Source organism: Bradysia coprophila, unplaced genomic scaffold (genome assembly GCF_014529535.1).
Source record: "Bradysia coprophila strain Holo2 unplaced genomic scaffold, BU_Bcop_v1 contig_494, whole genome shotgun sequence".
NCBI lineage: Eukaryota > Metazoa > Arthropoda > Insecta > Diptera > Sciaridae > Bradysia > Bradysia coprophila.
This window is the reverse complement of record NW_023503746.1, coordinates 456,142-476,782: the sequence shown is the minus strand read 5'-3', so window position 1 is coordinate 476,782 and position 20,641 is coordinate 456,142. Positions and strand designations below refer to the sequence as shown.

The window sequence follows — 20,641 nt, the reverse complement described above, 5'->3', positions numbered from 1 at the left end:
CGAGAAATGTGGTAAGCCACAGAAAAAAAAGCGTGGGTGGAAGTCGATTCTCTTCAATTTTTAGCCCCGTACGAAGTACTGGGGGCTTATAAGATTAATATGCCGTTTGTAACACGTCGAATTGGAAGCAGACAGTAAGGGCAAAGCATTTGGTTGTGTTCATAGATGACGAATCCGCAATAAAAAAAATGTCCGTCCGTCCGTCCGTCCGTCCGTCCGTGACCCCTCTAGCTAGAGTAAATCACAACCTTTTTTCAAAATTCTTTTTTTCCCCGATTGGTATCGACAAAAGTAAGGTCAAGTTCGAAAATGGGCATGGTAGGGTCGGCCCCTCCAGAGCTAGGTCCCTATAGGTGTTTTTCAGTCTTTCGACGATATCTACCGAAATACGCACGCAATAGCTGCTTGTGATATATCAAATGAAAGGTATTGACGAGTAGAACAAAGTTGCTGAACATTGTTTTTGGGTAAGATACAACGCGAGCTTGTTGGGAGTGCTCAAAGGTCGTTACTCGGCCCTAAGTGTTTTTTGCACATAAATCGAGTAAATCTCATCCGATTTTGCTAGATTTAGTTTTTTATGGAAGGTAACTGAATACCGAAAAGAACGTGTCGAAAAAAGTTTCAAATTTGGGCCCTTGGACTAAGGCCGCTACTCGGCCCTAAGTGTTTTTTGCACATAAATCGAGTAAATCTCATCCGATTTTGCTAGATTTAGTTTTTTATGGAAGGTAACTGAATACCGAAAAGAACGTGTCGAAAAAAGTTTCAAATTTTTTTTGTGCCCTTGGACTAAGGCCGCTACTCGGCCCTAAGTATTTTTTGCACATAAATCGAGTAAATCTCATCCGATTTTGCTAGATTTAGTTTTTTATGGAAGGTAACTGAATACCGAAAAGAACGTGTCGAAAAAAGTTTCAAATTTGGGCCCTTGGACTAAGGCCGCTACTCGGCCCTAAGTGTTTTTTGCACATAAATCGAGTAAATCTCATCCGATTTTGCTAGATTTAGTTTTTTATGGAAGGTAACTGAATACCGAAAAGAACGTGTCGAAAAAAGTTTCAAATTTGGGCCCTTGGACTAAGGCCGCTACTCGGCCCTAAGTGTTTTTTGCACATAAATCGAGTAAATCTCATCCGATTTTGCTAGATTTAGTTTTTTATGGAAGGTAACTGAATACCGAAAAGAACGTGTCGAAAAAAGTTTCAAATTTGGGCCCTTGGACTAAGGCCGCTACTCGGCCCTAAGTGTTTTTTGCACATAAATCGAGTAAATCTCATCCGGTTTTGCTAGATTTAGTTTTTTATGGAAGGTAACTGAATACCGAAAAGAACGTGTCGAAAAAAGTTTCAAATTTGGGCCCTTGGACTAAGGCCGCTACTCGGCCCTAAGTGTTTTTTGCACATAAATCGAGTAAATCTCATCCGATTTTGCTAGATTTTGTTTCATTTGAGAGATAATTGAATACCGAAAAGAACGTGTCGAAAAAAGTTTCAAATTTGGGCCCTTGGACTAGGGCCGCTACTCGGCTCTAAGTGTTTTTTGCACATAAATCGAGTAAATCTGATCCGATTTTGCTAGATTTAGTTTTTTGTGGAAGGTAATTGAATACCGAAAATAACGTGGCAAAAAAGTTTCAAATTTGGGCCCTTGGACTAAGGCCGCCACTCGGCCCTAAGTGTTTTTTGCACATAAATCGAGTAAATCTCATCCGATTTTGCTAGTTTTTGATTCATTTGAGAGATAATTGAATACCCAATAGAAAGTTGGCAAACAATTTTGGGTTTCTAAAATAATATCGTAAATTGTTGGTTTTATTTGAGAGGTACTTCGTACGGGCTTTCGTAATTGCGCTATGCGCAATTTTAAAAATGAACACTTTCAGTAAATTTGACCATGCCCAACTTGACTTGCATTTTGGTAACAGACGCATTAGAGGGTTGTAGACGTATTAGGGTTCCGGGCATATTACGGCTACGGACGTATTATGGTTACGGACGAAATAGGATTACGGGTCGTACGGGGCTAAGTCGCAGCAAACGCTCCGACTGTTCTGATGCCTTGTTTTGTAAACACTTAACCATAGGTTAACCAGCGAACAGAAGGGCCCTTAAACAGCACTACTATAACATGCAACTATATCAAAATGCTCTTGTGTAGAAACGCGAAATCTGCTGAGCCAGAAAAACGCGACGAACTCTTCTATTCGGAAAAACTGTAGACTCACTGATACTGAATAGAAAAAACAAAAATTTTACCAAAAATATTCATCCAACTGAGCTTTTTCTATTTACATCACGTTGCCGGCGAAAAAGCAACACAACACAAAACGCTTCCATTGCACCCCTTTAAATTAGAATCATGATGTTTATAGAGGAATTGAAATTTGTTTACGCTGGAACGAATCAGATAACACCGATAAAACCGGGCGAAAAATGAAAATCCTTTTTATGAAGTGTGTCCGGGTCTTTTATTTCATTCGAAAAGTTTTTCGTCGTATAATGCCCGCATTATTATGGGCGATACAATTAATTAAGTTATGGTACCGATGCGACGTTATTATTTTTGTGAGTCAAAACCGCTTTCCCTTTTTTGATAAATAACTTTTTAATCACCCCACCAAGCAAAAATTTGACACCCCCTCTCTCAATTTTATGCCTTTATAACAGACACTGTCGGCGTAGTTTTAAAACATGTAAAATCTGAAAATCCCGCATTTAATTAAAACTGAACGGTTCAGCAAAGAGTAAAATAACATAATGTCAAATGGAAGTGTATCTACAGTGTATACAAACAACACACCCTCTTCTCTATCATCTACAAGCACTTATTAAAAGAAAAACTTTAATTTCCCGCTTTTTTTGCGTTCTTGTTACAGTGCCACCACTTTATGTTTTAATACAAGGCTTGAATCACCCCTTGATCTCAGGAGTACGAACTCAGATTTCATGCATTCAGACGGGAGCCAGACCACCGCCACAAATTGTATGGAACAAGGGTGGAATTGTAATGCGTGGCGCAGCACAAACGGTAATTATTTATTTGTTTAATATTTTTTTCGTCCTTTTTTTCGTATCGTATTAAGGGAGTGTGAGACACACTTTGACGTTGTTATGGCATTAACAAGTAGGATGAAAATATAATTTTTCCTCAATTTTCTTTCTTTTTTATTTATTACATTCGTTTTTATCGTCATTTTCTACGTAATTCTTTAATTAAGACATCAACCGACGGAAACAACACAATATCTGAATTGGTTTTCCTGCCAGTGCCTGAGGATAATGGCAAATTAGTCACGTGTTCGGTGACGATGGATACAATTGCCGGCGGTGCTGGTGTATTCATGAAAGACTCTCGAGTTTTGGATGTCAAACGTGAGTATCTATTTGTTGTATGCTATTGTCATCGCTGTTTCGAACAACTCCCCCTCCTCCTGCTCCACCCAATGCGTTTCAAATGCCCTCATTTCGATCAAACGAAGATTTTTTTTAAAACGGAATTATTATCCAATAAATTTTGCAATTAATTTCAAAGCACAATGTGAAAGTGTGTTGGGGCGATGCGTATTGTACGGAGCACACAAAAATCAATTTCACTGTGTTGAAAGAGATGCTATGGAAGGCAATTGTTGATAGACAAATTTACAAATATTTATCTAATTAAATATTGTTTGAATGTAACAAGTTCGCAGAGCGCAGTCATCATGCAGCACACAGCCGAAATTATTAAATGCTAAACATACAAGAAAATTTAACATTTCAATGTAGCACAATCGGTACCCGGCCTGCTATACAAACCATTATTTATCGTATATACATCTTGATTATCTTTGGGAAATATTTTCACCAATAATAAAATGTAATGCGCGAAATATTCCAAATGCTTTTCGTATGTTTTTCATGGCTCTCTCTATCTCTCTCTCTGTTTTATTATTATCCTCGATATATTTATAGATTTTGACTAGCTGAACAATACAAAATACGTTCCATGACGATGATAATAATGAATGAATATTGACATTTATTGTATCCGTTTAATTTCACGCCATAAGCCATAAGAGAAAAGGCCGTACCCGTCGTCATAAACCAATAATTTATGATATTTACGCTAATAAATCTTTTTTGGAAAATTTAGAACACTTTTCAGTTCAAATAAATAATGAGAATGAAGCGATACATATATATAAACAACGGCAGTGGGACTCGGGTGTGATTTTATTTTGCAAATATATGTCTTTGTAAGTGATGCCGAACATGCATAGTTAATGCGGCCCGATACTGAATTATATAGATGATGTGAAACGGGATGCATAGTTGATGGGGTTTTCCTGTTAGAAAATCCTATCATGTCCGATTAGTTAGATTTGCATTGAAGTCAGCATTATGTGTTGTGTGGGAATCGTAGCTGAATGGAACGAATTTTGCGATCGAGAAATTTGTATTCTATCGCCTGATTTTTGAGTTTATCAAGTCATAGCCAATAGAATACAAATTTCTCAAGCAAAGATCGTAGCCAGCTACTGAGATTCGACATGTTCGATTCACAAAATAACCTGTTACAGACGGCAAGCGTATGAACAGTATTATTATCGGGTCTATTACTTCCATTGATCAAAGTATTTTTAATCTGTTGATTTCAAATCTAGTACTTCATTTTTTTAACATGCATTTTACGGTATAAAGGGGGCGTTGCCCAGAGCTTGTCATTATTTTTGCCGTCATTATCTATAACAGATGAATGTGGCTTACGTAAATCAACTGTACTTTATTACGGGTAATTAGCGCAAAATGCTAGATTCTCGAACTTTAGTCGATTTATTAAATCGAGTAAAGTTATGTGCAAAGAACACTTACCGCGTAGTAACTACCACTGTCTAAGGACACTATAGCTTATGATCCACTGTCCATATTTTCATGAACTTTTTTTTCCCGCGTAGGTGCTGGTAATCAATGTAGTTTTGAGTTTTATTTACTCTAACAAGCTATGCACCTGACTCGAAAAACTTTTAGCAATGATTGACCCAATTGTGCGCCTATTTTCGAACATAAACCCAGACTTTCGATTGCCTTTCATAGAAAAAATGATTTTGCTCTTCTTCTCAACTTCGAATTCCGTTAGGTACAACCAACGACGTAGCACCAAGTGCTCCGTACAGATCTAAAATGTTGTAACAGAAGACGTTAGAACTACTATATTACACGACAAGTGATAAACGGCGAACACTTTACGAACACGAAGCTTCCCTGCAAAGCTTTATCAAAATTTGTCAAGAAAGATAAAAATGTTTTCCATAAATTATATTTTATTGCACCGAAGAAAAACTATTTCAGTTGATATCTCGATGGTTTTATTATCCTTGCCATTCGATGGAAGTTTTTAGACCCGTACCAGGTACAGGTCTTAGCAATTTTCCATGATTGTTTGATTTGATTTGTTTAAAGACCTCACTAGCAACTTTTTATGGCCAATATAACAAGTGTTGTGTGGATTACCACCATTTTAACGTGACTTCTAAACCACACCTGAAAGTATGTAAATACTCTCTCAGGAAAGTCAGGTGCAGAACTGATATCTCGCCTAAATGTAGGCTAGACAAACATTCATACATTCATACTACTACTATGTAGTAGTTGGCTTAGGTCATTCAGTGTGCACATCGTTACAGCCACCAAATCACACTGCAACCACCCAAATGAAGAAGCTTGCCAATGTGAGAATGTTTTTATTTCTTTCTTCTTCTTCTTTGTTTTCAAAAAATTAATTGCGGAATTGTCGGACACAGTAATCGGACGCGAATCATTTTAGTGAAAGGCATCAGACCAAGGCACATTTTCAACCTTTTGACCTAGTCATGTTACTCATGACAACACCGAAATATGAAATGAATGTGGTGCTCTCTTATTAAATAGTAGAGTGTGTACGGTCAAACAATTGAAGTAAAAGATTTCGTTTAAGAAACTGTGAAAATGCTTTCACCAAAAATATGTGACCGATTCACCGAGCCACATCGAAATACACTTTAGTTTGTTAAGGGATATACGCTTCTGTTTGTACTGGCTGTTGCATAAGTTTTTTTAACTAGTTAATGAGTCTCGCTCCTAACGAGAAAATAACACTTATCTGGATTAAAAGTATTGCGCTAGGTACCAGTCCCCCATCGTCTATTTTATCTTTCGCTAATGGACAGAATCACATTGTCGTTCGTGTTAAATTTGGAATGAACAATGTAAATAGTCTCCATTCATTCCCTTACGGTCGCTACAGAATATTTTAATTGAACGTCCGTCGACCTTAAATTAACCGCAAAATCCCTTACTCAAATTTCTTTATTGCCATGATCAATAAAGGCCCATAATTCAAAAACCGTATAACTCAGACATTGTAAGCGTTACAAATTTCACAATTTATCTAGCCAAAGGCAAATAAAAACCAAATAACTCCCATACGTTATTATAGATGCACCGATTGTGTCGCTTACCCTTGGGGCTCCGTTGGATCCGTTTAATTTAATGAAGGGCTCAGACGTGTATTTGGAATGCGAAATACGAGCGAATCCATCAGCAAAACGTGTAGAATGGTTTCACAATGTAAGTTGATTTTGTGTAAATAAACTAGACACAGCATATAGACACCTCGAGAAAGAACATGCTTTAAAACTCACATTTTTTCGCATGTGGGACACAACAAATATTATGATATGTGTCGTCTGTATGTTGTGTGTTGTGCAACATATAATTTCTTTTTCCTTTTTTTTCTATTTATTTTTGTATTTACTCCGTAAGTGGGAAAATGCTAACGAACAGACGCAAAAGAATGATTGTGTGGATATGTCTTTCTTGATTACAGGATAAACAACTACAGTCGTCTCGTGGAATAATTATAGCAAATCAGACGTTAGTATTGCAGGGTATTTCGAAAGCCACTCATGGACAGTATATGTGCCGAGCTACAAATCCCCAGGGAACTGTCGGCAGTAATGAAGTCTATTTGGATGTTAAATGTAAGCTATTTAAATGAAACATTTTCTGTTTGACTGACTGCTTTTGCAGAGAACATTTTCATTTTGTATTACTTTCGTGAATGGGAGAAAAACTTAGTTATATTGTCTGGGTGTGTGCGAGCTAGTTGTGCCTAAAATGTGTACAGTATACCTACACATAATGTATACACATCGTTTCTCTTGGCAGATGTGTTTGGTTTCGCAAAGCAACTTCCCGAGAGAATTATATGTGTATACGATTTCGTACCACAGAACCGACTGTGTATATTTTATCTGATGGTAAACATGAAGTGCGCTAAAGCATAATGTAACATTAATTTCTTTTCAAGAATTTATTAAGTTTGTTGGGTGTTTTCATTTCATTTTAACTTTTCCAACATATTTGGTAATATTGTAAACGTTTGTACTCTCTGCTTCCATTTCTTCTTTCCTTTTTTTTCCCTCCATCCATTTGAATGTTTCGGTTTAAAAGGCTTGTGTGGAAAAATGTTATTTTGTCGGGATGATAAATACTATACTCAGAGTGGAACATGAGATACACAATTTAAGCATTGATTGACGACTGTAATGAGCTCAACAAATTAAATTCCGTCAAAAACTTCAAAAATCATATTTGAAATACTCAAATCAACATTATTCCAACAAACGAACAAACTTTACATATTTTACCTGAACGGTGTTTACACAGAGAAAATCTGAAAATCCAGACTTTCGTTTCACATATCTCTGAATGCCGCAATCTCTGATGTAATTATGAGTTAAGCTAATTTTGTTTTTCTTCTTTCACAACTTTTCACTCGTCGACATTTTCACAAATTCAGTAGAAATTAAAAAAAAAGGGAAAGTCGAAAAATTCTTTGGCGGATCGATTACAAGCGAGATTGTTATCATATCGTTGGAAAGGTCAGGTGTCAGATATCATAAAATTGTTTTTTGTGGAAATTATTTTCGAAAATTGTAGTAATAAGCCAACAGCCTGCGTAACGTACACATCAGTCAATCATATCGTTTACACTACCTTCGAAATATGTTTGCTCTTGCAGTCTTATTTTTGTGTGGGCGATAGTAGTCACTTAATCTGTTACTGCATTACAAATGTTGTAATTTTTCGACACATAAAATTCGTTCGAATCTGTTACTTCTTTTGCTTAATATTTGGAAGACAATCTTTTACTTCAATAGTTCTATCGAACAACAATAGTCATTTACATGATTTTGTTTTCCATAGGGTCGAAAGTGGCCTATTACACACCTAGGGAAAACAAGAAATTTGGTTTAGGTTTCAAAAACATGTCATAATATTTTACATGCTACATTCGTCGAAAATCGTACTTTTCATGTTTCAAGCACGTCTTTCGAAGCCCTTTACATCCATTACATAACTCGGAATAAAAATGAAAAGTCTCATCTGGGCTTCGCCTAGGATCAACAAAATTCACACGAAAACTCTACTTTTCATCTTTTTATCCCTAGTTATGTAAAATACTATTAAAAATAAAAAAATGAAAAGTAGAGTTTTCGTGTGAAATTGATCCGATTCGCAGTCGAGATCAATAAACACACTAAAACGAGACTTTTTATTTTTATCACGAGCTATGTAACGGATTTTACATGCTGAGGGCGTCGAAAATAGTGCTTGAATCATGAAAAGTACGGTTTTCGACGCATGGAGCATGTAAAATCCATTACATAACTGGGGACAAAAGTTGAAAAGTCTCGTTATCGTGTGTATATTGACCTCGGCTTCGCCTCAGATCAACAAAATTCCCACTAAAACTACACTTTATAACTTTTTATGACTTGTCATATAAATAACTATTACATTACTCCGGATAAAAAGATGATAAGTATAGTTTTCGTGTGAATTTAGTTGATCCGAGACGTAGTCGAGGTCAATAAACACACTAAAACGAGACTTACATCTTTTTATCCCGAGTAATGTAGTGGATTTCGTTGCATTGCCGTGAATATATCAACATTAAGCACTAAGCAGTATTATATGGAAAATTAATTTTGTCATGGTGTGTGATGTGCGTGACGTCATGTATTTTAACAGCACACGATGGTCGTACTTTTTCCGAGTTCGAAAGTATGCCCAAATTCCAAATTCCTCTTAATGTACAATTACAAGCTGACCGCGCAAAAGTACTGCTTGAAACATGAAAAGTACGGTTTTGGGCTATTTTGTAATGAATACCTTTTGTTTGGCTGTCGTTGATGTCTATGGCAGATGACTAGTCGTTTCTAAAAGATCAATCTCTCATAGAGTAAATCGATGTCAAGTTACACCGTAGAAAAACTAAAATGAGATGAAGCCATTAATGCCGCGCGAATAAGATTATTTTGCAAAATGTTCGAATATTTTACCGGTTTTCTAATTTCACTCTTCTAAAGGAGTGGCAGTAATACCTTACCTGCGAATTCACCTTCATTTCGACACCAGGCCATTTTGACAAACTATGTACACATCCACATAATGGGATCAGGGCACATAATGTGCACAGTTTATGAATTTAGAAATTCGTTAAATTTCGCAAAATTTCGTAAAATTTCTGAGAATTTCGTAAAATTTCTGTAAGTTTCGTATAAGTTCTGAAAGTTTCCCAAAACTAAGTTTCCCAAAATTTCGTTAAATTTCACAAAATTTCAAAAACTTCGTTAAATTTTACATATAAGAACATGCAAAAATGACGTATGCATTTTTTAGTGATGTCATTAAATTCTAAACTAACGATAACGTAACAAAACTGCATTCAGTACATTCAAATGTGTGTCCTACCCCCTAATTAGGGAAATTAGAACACACATTTTAATAATTTGAATATTTATCTAGTTTTTGATTATTTACTGGCAGCACTGAAAAATGTGGACGTCATTATTGCAAGACCCCTAGTGGCCTTCCTTTCGCTCAAAACCAAAACTTCCAAAAGCCTCTTTTAAGAGCAGTCAGTGTAACAAAATGCCAAAGATTTTACACCGCGGGCTTCCATAACGTAAACTCACCGAACACTTAAAATGTTACATAATTTGGCGATGTACAAAAGTTTCCGAGAACCGACCAAATCCTCTTAAATGAATGTATGGTGTTGCGTTTATTAAAAGTTGAGCAAGTATTTATATTCCAGTCGGTTCTACATTAAAATTTACTTTAAACAAATTACCTCCATTTAATGCGAGACCGCAGTTTACTATACAGTACAAGTAGATCCTCGTTTAAAAACGTAATGCAGTGGAACAACACGTTTCGACGTCTTTTAAGCGTATTTAAAATTGGAAAACTTCTATTGTGTTCTCAGATATTGAACTTTTCCTCATATATTTACTTAACTGAATTTTAGCAGGGAAAATAGAGCACCCAAATGAAAGGTCATAGATAACCGACAGAGCTGAAATATTATTTGATTAAATTAAACTCACTCATAACTGATTACAGTACAAATTCGCCCGAAACCATTGGAATAATAATAATAATAATGTGTGTTGTCTGTGTGTACGTAGGGTGAACGTATCTACTACGCTTCAACAACAGCAAAAGCATAGTAGTTTTAATGCAATTTCTTCTCTGTCAATTTCTATTAAAGATCCACCAGTGTGTTCTTCCGAATCAACAATAATTAGAGCAGCCATTAAACAAACCGTTAATGTTTCCTGTGAGGTCGATTCGAATCCGATGGTACGTTTGAGCATAACCATTTCGGTCATTCTATGTTATCATGAATTAAATACCATTTCGTGTTAAGAAGTTTTAATGTTCGTTTAACGGCTTTCCAGCTCAATTTAACATACAAATGGACATTTAACAATACACTTGAAAATATCGTTGAGCTACCGTCACTGGAGACGGCTACGATCGATTCGAATAATGTGGACGGTGAACCGTATGCGGAACCGATTTACTCGAACATTGTGTACCAGCAGAGTTATCAGAGTTTCGGGAAAAATAAATTCTCGCAACGGTATCTGGACGCACAATTGAAACAGAATCCCGGAAATGTTTATCCGTACAAGGTGGAAACGGCACAGCAATTTGGGACGATATCGTGCGTTGCACAGAATGCCATTGGACAGAGTAGTCCGTGTCTGTACCACATAATGGCTGCAGATGTTCCCAGTCCGGTTCGTAATTGCACATCGTACAATTCGACGGCGAATTCAATTCAGATAGCTTGTATACCCGGCAAGGATGGTGAGTTCATTGAAAACTTTTCAACATTTTTAATATCCTTGTGTAGCCATCAAGTGTTTGACATTAGACGTAACGTCTCTTGTAAAGGGGATGGTCTGTAACACTACGAAGATTTTGTTGCTTATTCAATGACCTCATTCACAGGTGGTATTCAACAGTACTTTCATGTCGAAATCTTCGATGACATGACCAAAACGATTTTGTACAACACGTCCTTTAAAAGCTCAGACTTTGTGCTGAAAAGGCTTCCGAGTGACAGTACCTTCAAAATACGAGTCACATCGTACAATTTGCAAGGTTCGAGTTCGGCATTCCGACTGAGGGGACGAACGTTGCCTGCTCCATTGCTGAGAACAGGTACTTAAAGTCACAGTCAACGAAAAAGTGAATCATTTTACGGCTTCCGTTGCTTTAACGATCAATATTAACTTTCAGCATCGTCAACAGCAGTTCTTGTTCAATTAACGCCGCTGCTGGGAGCACTTGTTGGCGTTGTGGCGACTCTATTTTTAGTAGCAATTTGTATCGTGATTTTCGTTAAGTTTCGGAGTAAAGTAAGTGATGGAGCTCCCACTCTATCGAGGACATCCAAACTAATTCTCATTCTGTTTCACCTTCATATATTCATCAGGGCAACACAGGCGGCTGCAACGAGACTACAACCACCGAACCCGATAAAGGAAGCGCCGAACCTCTCAGCCGCAATATGGGCAGCCATTCAAGCATCGGTAAGCCAACGTCAATTCCGCATTCCGAAACCAACAGATTCATGGCTTCATTTTCCCCAGAAGACAAAAATCCGGACGTTGTGCCACAGGAAAACAGCGACGACGAGTATACATCCGAAGAGAAAGCATTCGATCGGCTGACGGTTGATTCTCATCGTATCATCTATACGCCCCATCTGAACACCTCACCGCCATCACTATCACCGACCAGTTTCACATCCAAGCCTTACGGCGAATTATCATTGACCACGAATCCGGCATTCGCTCTATACAATTCACCGCAACGTCGACCGCCACAATACACCGCACCGCCAATATTGTCCAATTCGAACATATACACTCGCATACCATCGCGTGCGTTTACTCCGTACGATACACGAACATCGCCGGTGTCGTCCAATTACGGCCTAACAATGCCATTGTTGATGCAAACCAACGGTGCAACGCTAAGTAATGTGGACGAAAAGTCATGAGAATTACCGAAATCCAGTAAAATTGATTGCGTTACGGCGAATGCTGACCGAACGACCGTTGTGTGAATAGTTACGAATTTCGGAACAGAATGCCATGGATTGAAATCATATCAGTTTTAAGTCGTTTAAATATATGGAAATCTTTTATAAATATAGACGTGTCTAAGTGTAACTTTGTTCGACAGAGTGGGATGTGCGATGAGGGTGGGATGGGTTTTATTCGCCGAAGGAAATGAAAAACGAATTTAAATTGGGGAAAATAAAAACTTTCGAATGCGAAATGGGGGGGAGAAACTTTACAATAAAATTGACAATGGATGTAACGCTGTACTGTTCGTTTTATAATATGAAATTTAAGCTCAATGGATGTTGTTATTCTTTCTCACTTCCTTTTCCTTGGAAGGAAAAACGTTTTGTGTGAACTTTGCGCGCGCGAATGGAATTTCTATTATTTTTCTGAACCGTCCAAGAGAACGTCGTCTTGTGCTATATTTAACTTTCGTTTCTCTTAGTTCGCTTTCTTCTCAGAAATCTATACATTTTGTTCACCAATCATGACAAAGAAACCAATTCAAACCAGTGAACCGCTTCATCCGCTGAGATGAAAACTTAATGAAGCTCATAAGAAAACCATCTTCGGTGGTACATTGTCTGTGGATAATATAATGATAAACAACTTAATGCAAATACGATTAAAGTTATGCTACACGGAATGAGACCCCGAACCTTCTGTATGAAGTGGAAATAGCGTGTTGTATAAAGCATGAAACGAAAACTTATAAAGTTTTGTCTACTTTGCCGTATATAAATAACTGCCATTAAAACCTTCCCATTACGAAATTTACATGTAAACAATCCGAAAAGGAGGTTGCAATACACATTTAATGGAAAAGCTCAGCTCAAATGCATTCGCCATTTGTTACTAAAAAACGAAATTAAAAGAAAAATTCTACCAAACAAACGAAAAGTTGTGAATTGTTGGAATACGATGCAAGGAATGTTTATGAGGAGGAATTGGATGAAATTATTTTTTTTTGCAATCGTAATGTAAGTTTAATTAAATTTTCTTCGTTTTTTTTTCTTCCTTCTTCCTTTTACACAAAGCTCTTAGTTCAGCATTGCGGTTATAGTTTACAAGTTTTTAAACAGAGAGCGATGGTCTTTTCTCTGTGTGTTGTACCTACTGTTGCGCATTAATTATATTGATATTCCTTTGCCTTTTTCTTGCACAAAAAAAATTCTTTTTAAAAGAATTTAGTCAACACAGAAACAGCATGGAATTAATGTTCGCTTTATAATCCATTTGTAACGGATGATACTTAATGAATGGGATTTTCGTTTTTAGTTTGTATTCCGCATAGTTCCTTATTTTTGCAACAGCCAGTAATCTGTTGATGATAACTACAAAAAAGAGGCAATGAGCTCTGTCTTGGATGCTACCGTTATATAGCACCATTTTTGTTAAAACAAATGAAGTGATAGATTTTGTATCAAACGCTAAAACGACACTTTGAACAATAGAAGTAAAAGATTTAATTTTATTACTATAGGCGATGCGTACGATAATTCTACAATCAAAGGCTCGAAATGTTTAACATGATAGAGCTTGAGCAGCTCTCATAATTTGTGTAGTGACTAAACTGTAATCAGTAGTTTTGATTTTGATTGGTAGACCTCACTCTCAGCTCTCTTTATACTCAACAACAAACACAGTCTGCAACACCCACAAGGGCAGATTTTGCCAATAACGGTCTGTTGCGTTACAATTTTTAAGACTGAAAACTCTAGTTTCAAGAAAAAATCGTAGTTTCAGGCATTAGACTGATCCTTCCTCTATTGTCTCAAAGTGTTAAAAATTTAATCTGAGGTAACTGGTCATACAAAATTATTGCAATTGGCGGAGGTCTGCATTTTCAAACACATGTTCTACGGCGATCTCCGCTATCAAAATTTTTTCTTCGCCAATAACGGATTTGTTCCATAGTTTTTCACGCTCTATCGTCTCCAGCAAGTTTTATTCGTTTACCATTGAAACTCAGGCGTCCGCTGATAGACGATTTTACAGATTCTGAAAATTTACCATCAGCGAACCGCCGAGTTTGTGTGGGGAAAGAGCTGGAAAAATTGTAGAACAAATCTGTTATTGGCGGAGAAAAAATTTTGATAGCGGAGAATTGCCGAGGCTCTAAAGTTCTAATTCAAAAAAATAATCCCCTAAAGAGCTATGGACCCTTTGCAAATTTGTAGCATACATTTAGGCGGAAAAATATTCGTTTTTTGATGATTTTGATGGTTTTCTGTGAACCAAAATCTTTTTTTGAAAGAGAAAAATATTGGAAGCACGCAAAAATGTGTTACTTTTAAAGGAAAACTTGGTCTGTGAGTGATAATTTAACCCACTTGTGTTTATAACATAAATTTACACAAGCTGGACATGTTTTCTCAAGTGGGCTACGCTATGACAAACCAATTTTTCACCTAAAAGAAACTCATTTTTGCGTGTTTCTTGATTTTGGTTCACATAAATCATCAAAAAACGAATATTTTTCCGCCTAAATGTAGGCTGTAAATTTGCAAAATTTTAATTGATCTTAAGATGATTTCTCAACCACGCCTCAAAGTATACAAACAATATCTGAGGAAAGTTTGATGCTAATTGATATCTCGCCTAAATGTAGCCTAGACGTATGAACACAAACTAATCGTATTTCAGTTACGTTATACGAGTCATTCAGTGTGTACATCATAGCAGCACCAAACATACTGCAACATCTCCAATTATGAAGTGAACTTTAGGACGTTGCCAACTGCCACAGCAGAAGAGACAGTATTCAAGGTTAAAATTCAGGTTCATCATGGCTGGTAGATCTGAAGTAAAATGTTTAAAGGAATTCTATCTTTGGCTAGACAGAATTCGGTGCGATAATTTTTTCATTGAATTCCTTATCACAATGTCGTTGTCCTGCGAAATATTATGTTTAGTCGAAAACAACAAACTAACCAACAATCAGTGTCTTACTTTTGTAATCTCATCGAAAAATCACTAGAATCTAGTACGTCTGTCGCTTAAACCGATGTTCTAATGTATGATGCAAAATCTTCTCCTTCATTAGTTTCAACATAATGTTTTACTACATATATGATGTTACAGCGACAAGGTTCATTGTTTATTTTTGTCGTCTATGTCGGTAACATCTATCTTCCTTATATAAAACCAAATATAGTTAGTCTTGCTTCTCAGCCTCTGTGAATGTGTAATTGTTAACAAATTTCCGAATAGATTTTAGATAAACCGGAACCGGATGAGACAGGAATGCTATAAGAGTCTTCCTTCACGAACCATCGTTTGATGAAGTGTTACTTCAATTATTTTCCTTCCAATTTTAAATTTAGACTGAAAAACTTTATGTCATCGGTTGATGCAAGAAGAATGAATATTCCGTGACAGTCCAGAGAGTTATTTTAAGCTGACCGACCTTTTTTCGGTCCTGTTTTCCATTTGAAACTCAAATTTAATTCAACAAACGATAATGTACTGAAACGCTTTCCTATGTTTTATACTCTTTATTCGAATACTTGAATCGTTCGGAAGGAAGCTACACCCACCAACGGTAAAAGGATATTATATGAAAATATTGTGTTCCTATTTTTGTATTTTAATTGAAAGCGATAGGTAAACTTTTTTTTTTGAGTTTTTACGCCCATCTTAATTTTACTGATTTGTGTTTTTTGTGTGCAGAACTGGAAGTTTTGTTCAAACTTTTTCGGATGGTCCATGTGGCAACAATGGAATGGGAGATTTAAAAACCGTTATGTGGGCTTTACTAAAAGATAATCCCATTAAACACACAAAACAAAGTGTCGGAACAAAAATTAATAAATTTGAAGAGAAAAAAAAACGCCTACGAAGAAACCGCAGTCTGTTTGTTTCTTTTTCTAAAATGTACAAATGAAAATGCTCTCTCATGTTTATGACGGTCTACGATAAATCCACAGATTGTGTTTTTCTTCTGCAAATGAAATGTTCTACTCATCAAATTGTGAACGTTCACACGTTAGTTAGTAAGACTAAACGATATGCCTTTCCCATGCACCAATCATATTCAAATTAGTGGGGGTCCCGACTAATCAATGGCAATATGATATATATACGCTCCTGATGACTTATACTTTCAAAGAACTTAGGGAACAAGGGGAAACCAACAAAAATTGAAAAAAAAATTAAAACTGGAGCGCAAGAAAAAAACATGCCAACGCATTTTCACACGTCACATACCACCCCTATGGTCGAAAGTGGCTTATTACAACCCGAGGGATGAAAACGAAAGTTCACTTTCAGCTCAAATTACATGACTCAGTATAAAAAAGAAAAAGCACGTTTCTGTATGTTTATTGACCTCGGCTCCGCCTTGGATCAACAAAATACAAACGAGAACGCTACTTTTCATCTTTTTATCCAGTGTTTATGTAAACGAAAATTACGTCACCAGGACAGAAAAGTTGTTGATCCGAGGCGAGTCCGTAATTTAGGCCCTCTAAATAATAACTATTCTAAAATAGACAAATAGAGTACCGGCTTGGCTCCAAATTTTCCTTGATTTTCTTTTATTGCTTCAAAATTTTGCAAACACTTCTTGGAAATACAAATGTTAGTCCAAAATGATTTTGAGAGCTTAACATCCAAAGAAAGAACCGCTCAATGAAGCCTGGAAGCTATACATTTAACAGGCTCTACTGGCACTGCAACAGAAATTGCTTTCGTCGGGTCTCATGGCCTGTGTCCAGCTGCCGTGAGGAGCATAATAAGCAAGATGTGTGTATCCTTTCGTAACCCTAGCAGAGTAGCCACGAATATTATGCTATATTTGGAACGACTGCCTTCGCATACTGTTTTCCCATTGTCTACAAGCTTGAGTTTTCCTTGTCCCGACACACATCCGGAAACAAATGAACCGTAAATCTTTTGTTTGCAATAATTCGATCATAATATTTTCGTGCAACAATTATTTTAATAAATATCAGAAAATGTCTGTTATGTAGCCAAAAAGCTGAACTTTTATTTAACCTTGATGGCACTAGGGATGGTCCATAATTCATTCGATCGATAAAATACCGATTATTTTTTAGACATCGATTATCGATGTTTTTCAAAAGTCAATATCAATCGAATGCTTTATCGATAATAGGTAATCGTTAATTAATTGTCTTTGAATATCGATTATCGATAAAAGATTCGATTGATACTGTATCGATTATTTTGTAGTTTGTCAGACTAGGCGTTCGTGAATGGGGTGGGAACATATCTAAAATCATAACTGATATCCGAAATTTTCTCTTTAATTTTTTTTTGTACAATTTTTTAACAAATATTGAATTAACGATTAATTGTGACGTTGGTTGCTGTATTTATTTTTTATATAAAAAAAATGAAATCGATTAAAGAGGATTATATTAAATAAAATAAAATAAAATGAGAAAAATGTGGAAAAAAAAGAACATTAAAAATTAATAAGTCTTATGATGATGATAAAATATTAGATTATATTGTAAATACAAAGCATGATCAATTATTATGTAAAACTTAAAGTAATGGAAACAAAAACTATGAAATAAAAATATAATTTGTTAAATGTTCTCGTCTTTACTTACCAAGGACCCATATGGATAGAAGAGAATTATGTCTCACATGTCTGGATGGCTCAGTGGTTACGTACTAGACTTTAATCAAAATTATCCGGGTTCGATTCCCGCGTCAGACAATTCCACGGTCCTACTAGGCTCTTGTTATTGGTGGCAAAAGGATGTTAGTGAGGTCTCTAAACAAATCAAATCATATCAAAGTCTTATGTGAAACAGAATTCAGAATTTCAGAAACCCAAAAAATTTTAGAAAGAAAATTTTACAAAAAAAATTGCATCACAAGTGGCAGATGTTGAGGAAACTACGGTTAAGAAAATGGTTATAATATGGAGAAATACATCCTAAAAGATGAAATTTAAACGGAAGACGATTTTTTTTTAAATTGTCTTTCTAAATTTTTTTGGGTTCGTCTTCATCTTGTGTTGATAAAACTTTTGCGTATAGGCACAGAATACGTCACCCTCAACACGGTGTGCCTGAACCAAATTTAAACAAAAATTTTTGCACCTCTGATTTTTCTTCTTTTTTCCCTTTTTTTGGGTCATACCAAACAACTTTTGTTCGAGTGGTAGGTTGGCGCAGCGGGCGCTTTTCGAAAAAATTGCGAAAACGTCATAAGAAGACCATTATTTGGCCGTTTCCAGCACTTTTAATAACTGTTGTGGGCTAAATGACTTATTATATAAATTTTGGTAAGTCATCTGATCATTGAAAGTGATCAAGAATACTGTGAACTAGTTACAAGAACTTAATGTGCCACTAAATGCCAAATAAAATGGACTTCTTATGACGTTTTCGCAATTTTTTCGAAAAGCGCCCGCTGCGCCAACCTACCCCTCGAACAAAAGTTGTTTGGTATGACCCAAAAAAGGGAAAAAAGAAGAAAAATCAGAGGTGCAATTTTTTTTGTTTAAATTTGGTTCAGGCACACCGTGGGAAATGTCATAATTATAGAGAGAAACCAAAGCCGTAAGAAGAAAAAGTCGACATTGTTTTTTTAAAGAAGATAATGTTGTGAGTTTTGATTTCAATTTAAAAAATAAAAACTGCGTTTTTTCAAATGTCGTCGAACAATTTTTATCAATAAGCAAAGGCTCTATACCAGGCAAAAGTTGACCGATTTTTAAACGTCGGATTCGTTCCTTACATCCGCCGTTTATACAATGACAACAAATGAATGAGGGTGATATGGATTTTTATTGTGCGCGAAATTTTTGAAAACGCAAATGATTTTTGTGGAAATTTTTTTATTTTTATTTTTTTTAAGGTATTTCAGGTTTTAGGTAATTAGAGTGATATATATTTGATCACCCTAAATACCTAAAACCTGAAATACCTTAAAAAAAGTAAAAATAAAAAAATTTCCACAAAAATCATTTGCGTTTTCAAAAATTTCGCGCACAATAAAAATCCATATCACCCTCATTCATTTGTTGTCATTGTATAAACGGCGGATGTAAGGAACGAATCCAACGTTTAGAAATCGGTCAACTTTTGCCTGGTATAGAGCCTTTGCAATAAGTCAACGAATCAAAATAAATTAAAAAGATGTTGCTGTTTCCCGACTAATTACAGCCAAGACAGCACCCTAAACAATCGGTGTGATAATGCTAGAGAGATGCCTTGTTACAGTAGATCAAAAATGATATCAACAAAGTACTAAACTTGCGATATTCTAACCGCTACAAAGTTGCGTCACTTCCTTCTACAACCGCAAACAAACAAATTATTGTTTTGATGTTGAACATTTACTTTACTTACGTACATATATGCTTTTACCAGACTGCCCCATGCGAAACTTGAACTTTACATTTTGCTTTACATAGCAATGTGAACAATAGAACAATGACATTGAATGTGAATATTTTGCGGTTTATTTTTCGTGAATTTTCATGTGAAATCACAGCACTGCTCCTAGCATGAACAGTCGTTTTTTGAAACGCCAAAGAGCCTCACAATTTCCATACGTGTATGCGTAACTCACACTAAGTAAACGTGACTCTTGTCCTTACGAAAGAAACGCACCGAATTTCATGAGCCTCCGAATATTTCTTATGTTCATACTAGGAGGAGTGCTATGGTGAAATTCAAATTTCAATCTCTATGTCACGTAAACCAGAATATTTTGGATGCTGCAACGTAATTCATTTATTAGGAAACATTTCTGAGTTTGTCTTTATACAACAAATTTGTTACCTCATGTAATGAATTACTTTCGCAGCATCCAACGTAGCCCACTAATGTAGTGTGAACCAGTGCGTGATATTCACTAAATATTACTATTTTATGAGTCTTGCTTCGATCACATAAACTTTGTATGCCTTGCCATCAGTGCCGGACTGGCTCAAAAAATCCCTTCGGGCGTTGTATGAAGAAATTTTTCAAGAGACACTTCGTTGCCATTTCTTCATACAAAAATCAAAAGGCCCTTCGGGAATCGCCCGAACGCCCATAGGGCCAGTCCGGCACTGCTTGCCATCACAACAACGGCAATGAAACGGTAATAAATTATAATGGGATTGTTGGTCTTTTGCTCGAGGGGTAAGCAATTTGACAGAATGTGTCCCATTTCCGTCTACTTATCTTCACGTCCTGTCCAGTATTGGCCGAAAGA

General features: G+C 36.2%; 1 protein-coding gene across 7 annotated transcripts in view; it reads left to right on the top strand.

Annotated features, from left to right (window-relative positions):
- Positions 1-20,641, top strand: part of LOC119082812 (kin of IRRE-like protein 1) — a 163,358-nt gene that overhangs the window by 142,044 nt on the left and 673 nt on the right. For 4 of the 7 annotated variants that reach the window (XM_037192464.1, XM_037192463.1, XM_037192461.1 and 1 more), the window contains exons 8-17: positions 2,879-3,030; positions 3,221-3,374; positions 6,457-6,587; positions 6,847-7,000; positions 10,582-10,673; positions 10,772-11,186; positions 11,331-11,543; positions 11,622-11,740; positions 11,818-11,914; positions 11,975-12,592. In XM_037192464.1, coding sequence (XP_037048359.1) covers positions 2,879-3,030; positions 3,221-3,374; positions 6,457-6,587; positions 6,847-7,000; positions 10,582-10,673; positions 10,772-11,186; positions 11,331-11,543; positions 11,622-11,740; positions 11,818-11,914; positions 11,975-12,387 — 1,940 coding nt within the window. In that variant the 3' untranslated portion in view covers positions 12,388-12,592. Of the gene's footprint in view, positions 1-2,878; positions 3,031-3,220; positions 3,375-6,456; positions 6,588-6,846; positions 7,001-10,581; positions 10,674-10,771; positions 11,187-11,330; positions 11,544-11,621; positions 11,741-11,817; positions 11,915-11,974; positions 12,593-20,058; positions 20,090-20,641 lie in introns of those variants that run through there. The other 3 variants (XR_005088719.1, XR_005088720.1, XM_037192465.1) reach the window with 3 other exon arrangements.